This window comes from Polypterus senegalus, chromosome 14 (genome assembly GCF_016835505.1).
Source record: "Polypterus senegalus isolate Bchr_013 chromosome 14, ASM1683550v1, whole genome shotgun sequence".
Classification (NCBI taxonomy): Eukaryota; Metazoa; Chordata; class Cladistia; order Polypteriformes; family Polypteridae; genus Polypterus; species Polypterus senegalus.
The window spans coordinates 79,683,566-79,693,371 of NC_053167.1; the positions used below are offsets into that span (position 1 = coordinate 79,683,566).

Consider the following 9,806-nt stretch of genomic DNA (forward strand, 5'->3'; position numbering starts at 1 on the left):
TTCAAAGAGGAGTGGAATTTAAATAAGAAAAGGAGAATGACACCTATGGAAGTAAACTGTTCAAAGATGAGTAGGAATAAAGACACATTCAGGAGACAGCTTAAAACGATTGAAGAGTTCCTAGAAGAAAGCCAGTGAGAGTATAACAGTAAATACGGTTGTTTAGATAGGTTCAGCAAATATTAAACAACTGCTGTGGTTCCTTTATGTGTATTTAATGTTTAAATTAAAACCAAGGGTTAAGCAGTACACGATACAAATTTTAAAAATTTTAAAACCAGTGCAAGTCCTGCTTCATGTTGGCCTTGCTTTAGGCCTCCCTCAAGGAAACCTGCATATGTATGAACTGCCAGATAATCAAACTTCTTAAACTCAGGAGCATCACTGAATTTAAGGAGGGGTAGCCAGAGTACAGTGTAGTAAGAGAATTTCAGGAGATGTTGTACATTCCCAAAGTAGCCCAGAAGAAAACTCTGGACCAAAGTGGTAAAAACAGGTGGGTCACTGTTGGATGTAAGCACAAGCTAAGAGGTGCATAATGTCCAGTGACATCAACCCTAGAGTTGGAGGTGTCCAAAGGTATTTAACACCTTGTAGAGCTGGATAACAGCTCAGAGGTAGTAGACAAGGATGTGGTGTCCCAACGTCTCACCTCACAGTCAACCCCCAGATAGAAGGAAGTAGTCATAGTAGGGGACTCAGGATTGCTCCAAGAACAGGGTCTCAAAGGGTGTGCTGCTTTCCTGGCACGCGTGGAGAGGCTTTTCGTTAGGGCAGTGTCGGTGTCCACAACGAAACAATCAACAAGTTCTTCAGTCTAAATTTATAGAATTGAGTAATAAGCTGAGGAGCAGAACTGACAAGTTAGTCTTCTCAAAGAATTTTTGGTAATGCCAAATGCTAGTCTAAGGTAAGATTGAGCAAAATAATAGGCTAAATATGTGGTGCAAATCTTGGTGTATGTTGGGGTTCATAGGGTTATGTCACACCAAAGTATCTTTTGAAAAAAAGTTGGAAACCTGTACTGCCATGATAGGCTGCATTTGAAACGGAAGGCCACCAGTCTGTTGGGGAGGCAAATGGATAGGTTAGGCAAGGATTGTTAACGCTATGGAGTGGTGGTTTTATGAGGTTAAAACAGAATTTGCATGAGTGTACCTTTATGCTTATTTTTGAGCACTGTATCAACATTTAGTCTAAATTATTATATGTTAATTTCATTTTTTTCAGCATTCTAACGTTTTAGTCATCTTGTGTTATCTGAATGTGGTTTTTAGTCAGTTTATTTTGCTATTTTCAGGAGCAGTCAATGAAAGCAGAGATTCAGAAACTAAAGCAGAAGATCGCAGAGCAAGAGGGTAATCTACAAAATGCAATTGAGAAGCTGAAGAATACCAGCCGCACCAAAGAAAGCATGGAGCATTTTATTGTTAGCCAGTGTAAGTTAGGTTTTTTAAACACTATCCACTGTAAAATGAGTAGGCTGAGTCACAGGACGTGCATGATGACCAAAATGATGAAAGTCGCTACAAGGAACTATGATTTAGTAAATGTGCTGTTTTCGTGTACTGGATGTCTTTGAAACATAAGACATGAGTTGAACATATAATTCTAGGGAGAAAATTAAATTATGTCGTGGTAGATAAAAGGAAATAATTTAAAAGAAGTGTAGTCTGACCCAAATTGTTTTTATGAAAGTTCCTCACACAATGTATCTCATATTTGCCAAACATAATTCTTTCTGTTCCTTTTTGATTTCAAATTATAGTGTCAAGAACCCGCGATGTGTTGAAGAAAGCCAGATCCAACTTAGAGGTGAGAATAAATGTTGTTTGTTCTAATTATTTAAATTAGGGCTGTCTACGTTAATGCATGCAATTAATTTCCCAAAGTATAAAATGGTATTTTTCCTTAATTGCATTTTTCGACACCTCTTGCTATCTAAGCCATTGGTTTTAAAACTGGGGACAGCAGCCCCGGTGAGGTTAACATTGTTAAAAAAATAATTTCCAATTTTAAAGATTGTCTTAAAATTGTCCAGGTTTTAAATAAACATACAGATAACTGAAAGTGTTCTTCATTGGTTACATAAAAGTAGTCGCGTATCAATGTTGTTATACACAATAGTAGCATGGTACACTGAGCTGCCAAGCGGTTTGTGAGGGGGAAAAACCAAGGGTTAAAAGTGAGACTGCAAAGGACCATTGGTTACCTGGAGTCTACATGCTAAGCTGGGGTTTAATTCCACTGTGCCATCTCACGGTGCTCCTGCCACAGAACTCCACTTCTCTCTTTCTTACCCCCATTCTCCGCTTCAGTGTTCCTCGCCCATGCTCAAATCGAATTCTTCCTCCATGCAGCAAGACTGATGGATTTCTGTCAAAAAGTGCATCCCATGCTGCACAGCAGGTCTTCCATCTCTTGCTCTCTCTTTCTCAAGTCTGTTCTTCCAGCATTACAAGATTTTTTCGTTTTCTTGAACCATCATTTTTAGAACAACTTTAGGAATTGGCACAGTAAGGCAGAGTAATACACAATGAAGAACAAAGACACATTTTAACTATTAATCATAAAATATACAAATCTGACATTGCATTTTAGTGTTATTAATATTAAACAACAACAGAAAGCTTTTGTTTCGGGCAGAGGGTTTGGTAACCTCCATCCTTCCTGTATAAATAAATACAATAATAGGCAGAGGTTAGGAGTAAAACTGTGCTTAAATGGAACTTGACATTGACAAATGTGAGCCTATAAAATATAACGCCACTAAGCCTTAACAATTTACCTTTAGTTATAGATTAGACCTCTAGATTTATGTAACTTGAATTATATTTATGCTTCTTTTGATCTGGACTTTTTTTGTAAATTAAAAATATTGAAATTTTAGGCTAACTTTTATTCCATATTAAACCATGTTACTTTTCTTACATTAATAAATAATGCATAAAAAAGCACTTGTTGTGCATAAGAAAAATTAAAAGTTATACGTAGCCAAACACAAAAAAAAATCCTCAAATGCAATAAAAGGGGCAGGGGTGGGAGTTAAGAAATTTCACGTTTAGTTGTTCCTGGTAAGAGTTCGGTACTTCTCAATTTAAAACGGAAAGAAAATGGGGATGTTTCAAAATATTTCAATTTGCGGAGGTGCTACGCCAAGAAGTAATATTGAAAACCTCTGACCTAGAGATATTGTGTGATTTTTAATCATACATTGTATGTTTCAATAGTCTGCTTTTGGTAAGCATTTGGTTTGACTAACAGGTCTACTATTAAACAAAACTGTTAGGCAGCAAAATTTGAAGACTACAATCCATAAATGTACAACTCAACTTTCATCCATGGATAAAACAAAAGTGTAAAGTATTAATCCCCACTAAATATTGTAAAAAGAAACACATCTGATTGTAGACCTCTAAATGTAGTTGAAGATACACGGCTGAGACGCATCATTTAGCAAGACCTGACAATTCTTACATCTTACCTTCCTTCCCATGGGACAACTGTGTCACACATCAAGGATTTATATGAAAGGCACACATGTTTGCAGTTTGAGAAAATAAGAAGTTGTACAACAGCCACATTTACAGGGAACTACTGGACATTGTAAAATTTTAAACGTTTGATGGCCCCAATTTAAATCCGTCATCACTGTGGATAAACCCTTTCTGTTCAAATGCTGTTTAAAAATAGCTTTACGCAGTTAGTTGTTAAGCAAACAGATTTTTTTGGATATGACCAACTTTTAGTTTGGCTAACTTCCTTTACTCTTGTTTTCCTGATTGCCTTTTTGTGTTTCTGCCCTTTCTTCCTTGAGCTTTTCCAGAAGAATGAGTACAGGATTTCTTCTTCTAACTCCTGTTCCCCCTACTCTGGTAAAGATACAGCACTGCTGCTCTGCCTGTGCCCATGCTTACCACTCATAAATGCTTCTTCACATTTATTACTTGTTATTATGTGACAGTGTGTTGTGTTTTGAGATGAGGGAAAAGAAATACTTTTTGCATGAAAAATAATAAATTAACAGCCATAAATCATCATGCTTTTTGTGTACACGAAAATGTCTGCACAGCAGTATAGCTGGCTTTACTCAGTCATCATGTAGTTCAACCTTCATGTATAAACTGTATGTCATTTTCTTTTACTATTTGTATTCATCTAATATTTAAACAAAAACTTCAGAAAACAGAATCTTCTCTTAATTGTACCTTTCAAGTCATAAACATTTTGAGTAAATGGACCGTAGATACATGAAAAGAAATTAACAAGTAATGTGGTGGAGAGTAAGGATCTTCAAATTTTGATTTGATGTTATTTTGTATAATTGAGGTATGAATGGCCTGTTCTTGTCACGATTGTTCCAATGTTGTACATTTTGTGCACATATATTCATTTAGATTTTCTGCCATCCATCCATTCATTCTTTTATTTTCTGACCCCTTATACAGTTCAACTGTCTTTGCATAAGATGCACGTCTATTGCAGGAAACACACATACACACAGTCAATTTTTTTCTTTTCAGGGCTTGGTTTTATCATTGTAGAATCTACAGTACTGTATATACAGGTTATGGCCACCACAGGGTCAAAATTAAGCCTTAACCCCAAACTAAATCAATAAAAGGTTTCTGTTTTGCTGGAACTCTGCAGATGTTAGTTTTCATAAAGATAACATACAGATTGTCTTTAACTACGTGTTTTGATTAATTGGCGTATTTCTGTGCTCATTTTGAGAAGCTACATTTGTGTGTTAAGTACACTTATTTATTAGTTTTTTGGTTTTTTTTTTTTACTTTACAGAAGTTTATATTCTTCTTTAATTTCTGTTAATTTTATTAATTGATTATGTGACTATAAAAACTTGATAATATGTTCTGTATAGGATCTCCACTGTTTTGCTGTGTCACTGCTAAAAAATATTTTTAAGAAAGTACTTATGATGGCTACAGCAATACATACAGAAAATACCTCATTTAATTAAAATGAGTGGTCCACTTAAAGGCAAACACTTCTCTCTAACCAAGAAACTGCTTGGAATGTAAACCAGAACCACAATTGTGCTCCCGGGCCGAGTTCAAAAAGCTGAGGTTTGGTACAGTTAGGTCCATAAATATTTGGACAGAGACAACTTTTTTCTAATTTTGGTTCTGTACATTACCACAATGAATTTTAAATGAAACAACTCAGATGCAGTTGAAGTGCAGACTTTTAGCTTTAATTCAGTAGGTGAACAAGACAATTGCATAAAAATGTGAGGCAACTAAAGTATTTTTTAACACAATCCCTTTATTTCAGGGGCTCAAAAGTAATTGGACAAATTAAATAACTGGAAATAAAATGTTCATTTCTAATACTTGGTTGAAAACCCTTTGCTGGCAATGACAGCCTGAAGTCTTGAACTCATGGACATCACCAGATGCTGAGTTTCCTCCTTTTTAATGCTCTGCCAGGCCTTTTACTGCAGCGGCTTTAAGTTGCTGTTTATTTGTGGGCCTTTCTGTCCGAAGTTTAGTCTTCAACAAGTAAAATGCATGCTCAGTTGGGTTAAGATCAGGTGACGGACTTGGTCATTCAAGAATTTTCCACTTCTTTGCTTTAATAAACTCCTGGGTTGCTTTGGCTGTATGTTTTGGGTCATTGTCCATCTGTATCATGAAACGCCGCCCAATCAATTTGACTGGATTTGAGCAGACAGTATGTCTCTGAACAACTCAGAATTCATTCGGCTGCTTCTGTCCTGTGTCACATCATCAATAAACACTAGTGCCCCAGTGCCACTGGCAGCCATGCACGCCCAAGCCATCACACTGCCTCCACCGTGTTTTACAGATGATGTGGTATGCTTTGGATAATGAGCTGTTCCACGCCTTCTCCATACTTTTTCCTTGCCATCATTCTGGTAGAGGTTGATCTCGGTTTCATCTGTCCAAAGAATGTTTTTCCAGAACTGTGCTGTTTTTTAGATGTTCTTTAGCAAAGTCCAATCTAGTCTTTCTATTCTTGAGGCTTATGAGTGGCTTGCAACTTGCAGTGCACCCTCAGTATTTACTTTCATGCAGGCTTCTCTTTATGGTAGACTTGGATATCGATATGCCTACCCCTGGAGAGTGTTGTTCACTTGGTTGGCTGTTGTGAAGGGGTTTCTCTTCACCATGGAAATGATTCTGCAATCATCCACCACTGTTGTCTTCTGTTGTTGTCCAGGTCTTTCTGCGTTGCTGAGTTCACCAGTGCTTGCTTTCTTTCTCAGGATGTACCAAACTGTAGATTTTGCCACTCGTAATATTGTAGCAATTTCTCAGATGGGTTTTTTCTGTTTTTCGCAGTTTAAGGATGGCTTCTTTCACCTGCATGGAGAGCTCCTTTGACCGCATGTTGTCTGTTCACAGCAAAATCTTCCACATGCAAGCACCACACCTCAAATCAACTCCAGGACTTTTATCTGCTTAATTGATAAGGCATAACAACGGACTTGCCCACACCTGCCCATGAAATAGCCTTTGAGTCAAATGTCCAATTACTTTTGAGCCCCTGAAATGAAGGGATTGTGTTAAAAAAATACTTTAGTTGCCTCACATTTTTATGCAATCATTTTGTTCACCCACTGAATTAAAGCTGAAAGTCTGCACTTCAACTGCATCTGAGTTGTTTCATTTAAAATTCATTGTGGTAATGTACAGAACCAAAATTAGAAAAAAGTTGTCTCTGTCCAAATATTTATGGACCTAACTGTACATTCAGATCCAACTGGATGCAGGGCCCTTTTTGTCGTCTTTGTAATGGCAAGTATCGATAACAAAAGTACATTCAGTGCTTCACTACACCAAACAAAGTAAACAGAGCAAGCTGGAAATATACTGCCTATAGAAAGTATTCACCGCCTTGAAAGTTTTCATTTTTTTTTCTATGATAATTGAAAGTTTTTATGCAATCAATTCTTTTGTGTTTTATACTTGTAATTAATTGACACTTGACACTAAAGAGCCTTTTTTCTGTTGATCAGTGTCAAAAAGCCAAGTTAAATCCACTGTGGTTCAGTGTTGTACAGTAATAAAATGTGAAAACTTTCAAGGGGTGAATGCTTTTAATAAGCACTATAAATAAAAACAATAACGAAAAATCCCCCTCCATCCCGGATTTAAATTATGTAAGCAGCAACTGCTCCGTGCCCTGTGATCTGCCACTTTACTAATATGTCATCCTTTTGTCGTATTTACAGCTGACACCACGGGAGTCCAGGCTGGAAATCAGGGTAACTGGAATTTCATGAACCCTCACTGCCACGAGCCTTCTAGAAGAAAAGTCGGTCACAGACCAACAAAAAAGAAAGAGAAGAACAGCCAAGGATTGTTGCAAGTTGTCAGCTATTAGTTTGCACTTAGCCTTTTTGCATTTCACAATCTAAGGACTTTCAAATTTTACCCTCTACAGACTGATATCATGCTTCATTTTTGGCATTTAGAAATTCTGAACAAAATCAGAAGACTTGTCAATGGCTTTGAAAAAGAAAAGTTTCTTCAGTTTATATAAAATGAAGCTGATCTTCCTTTGCCTAGAAAGTGTGCATAACAAATTACTGTATTATTTATTTTATTTTGTGGTTGCGAGTTAATTTGCATGCTTTACTCCAAATAATGGCAAACAGCCATATAAGTATAAGGTATACTGGATGTAAAAAAGCATTTTTGTCCCCCGGCAACATGCTGCTACCTAAGTGACATCTTCACTTCAGTGTTACCATTTAAAGAAATGATAATCATGTGTTTTGGACAAATTCCAAACTTAAAATAATTTGACAAGTATATGTATTTTATTTTCTAAACTGCCAATGCAGTACAATGAAAAAAACACATTTTTTTTGCTGAAAAATATACTGGTGAAAATAATGCCAAGTGTTTTAGTCACAAATTAGTTTTCTCATTTGAGACACAGCATGTGCAATGGGGATGATGACAGTGCAGAAAAAGTATTCTGTAAATCTAAGACCGTCTGTGCAATACTGAGAAGGTACAGTACTACTGATTGATGTGATTACAGTCTCAAAATCGTGAGCTATACATACAGTATATATATATATATATATATATATATATATATATATATATATATATATGAAAACAGGGAAACATATGCCTCCAAACCAAGATTGCCAAATTCTGCTAAGCCACAGCCGAGTTCTGCTATTGACTTTGATTCTGGAGAGGGCACATGGGAGGACACCATTAGCCTTATCTTCTACCTTTAGTTTCTTTAATCTGCTCCCACATCCAAATAGGATTTTAAATTTGGATTCTTCATATTTTCCATTAGTTTTGTAAAAACTAACACTAGAGACTCTTTCTATTTTATAATTCAAAGTATTAAACATCACTTTACAGCGTGGCCTGGACTGAATACAAGAAGATTGTCTGTTCAGTCCCTTCCACTGAGTCACTTGTGACCCTGCCAAAATAACAGAGGTGGCCAGTGTTTATTGAAGCTACTGTACCTTGCACATGTGGCATGTAAATCAGCTTTCAACTAAGTATAGACTATAAATATACATTTAGGTCCCTAAGTATTTGGATAGTGATTCAATTTTCATAATTTTAGCTCTCTGGAATGCCACAATGGATTTGAAATGAAGCAATCAATAATTGATTGAAGTGTAGACTTGCAGTTTTAATTTAAGGTCTTTAACAAAAACATTGTATAAGCTATTTAGAAAAGACATTTGTATACATGCCCCCAAACCCACACCCAATTTTCTCAGGGGCTCAACTGTATTTGGACAAACTAACATAGTCATGATTAAAACAATCATTTTCAATACTTGGATGAAAATCCTTTGCTCTCAATGACTGCTTGAAGTCTGGAAGCCATAGCCTTCCCCAAGTGCTGGGTTTCCACTCTAGTAATGCTTTACCAGTTCTTTACTGCAGCTGTCTTCAGGTGCTGCTTGTTTTGTTGGACTTTCTGCCTTCAGTTTTGTCTTCAGCAACCAATTGGGTTGAGGTCAGTTGAGTGACTTGGCCATTGAAGAATATTCCACTTCTTTGCCTTGAATAGCACTTGCTTTGCTTTCGCAGTATGTTTTGGCTCATTGTCCATCTGTACTGTGAAACGTCAGCTAGTCAGTTTTGCAGCACGTGTCTGAATCTGAGCAGAAGTATAGCCCTATACACTTCAGAAATCATCCTACAACTTCATTGGCACTTCCATTGGCAGTCATGCACGCCTGTGTCATAACTCTGCAATGTTTCACAGATGTGTTATGCTACAGATCATGGCCCATTCCTTCTCTTCTCGGTATTCTTCTCTGTTCATCATTCTGAAACATATTGATCTTAATTTCATTTGTTCAAAGCAAACTGTTCCAAAACTGGACTGTTTAAACTTTAATAATCAGTCCTTTCTAATCTTGAGGATTACCAGTGAGTTGCACTTCGTGGTAAATCCTCTGTCTTTCATGAAGACTTCTCTTGGTTGTTGGCAATGATAGGCCTACCTCCCAGAGAGTGTTCTTGGTTTGGCTAAACGTCTTGAATTAGTTTTTCTTCACCAAGGAAATAATTTTGTGATCATCCAGCACGGTTGTCTAGACCTTCTGATGTTGCCGAGTTCACTATGATGTTCCTTCTTTTTAAGAATGCACCAAATGGTTGATTTCATCACTCCTCGTGTTTCGATCTCTTGGATAGGTTTGTTTTGCTTTCTCAGTCTAATGATGGACTGTTTTTGCTTGCATAGACAGCTCTTTGAACCTCATGTTGTGAGTTCACAGTGGCAGCTTCCAAATGGAAATCTGACACTTGGAATCAATTCCA

The 9,806-nt window shown here is 36.8% G+C and overlaps 1 protein-coding gene across 6 annotated transcripts in view; it reads left to right on the forward strand.

The window, feature by feature from the left end:
- Nucleotides 1–8,309, forward strand: part of LOC120514279 (phosphodiesterase 4D interacting protein) — a 249,225-nt gene extending 240,916 nt beyond the window's left edge. For 4 of the 6 annotated variants that reach the window (XM_039734581.1, XM_039734582.1, XM_039734580.1 and 1 more), the window contains 4 exons: nt 1,301–1,439; nt 1,769–1,815; nt 3,818–3,875; nt 7,220–8,309. In XM_039734581.1, coding sequence (XP_039590515.1) covers nt 1,301–1,439; nt 1,769–1,815; nt 3,818–3,875; nt 7,220–7,371 — 396 coding nt within the window. In that variant the 3' untranslated portion in view covers nt 7,372–8,309. The remainder of the gene's footprint in view (nt 1–1,300; nt 1,440–1,768; nt 1,816–3,817; nt 3,876–7,219) is intronic. The other 2 variants (XM_039734577.1, XM_039734579.1) reach the window with 2 other exon arrangements.
- The last annotated feature ends 1,497 nt before the right edge of the window (nt 8,310–9,806 follow it).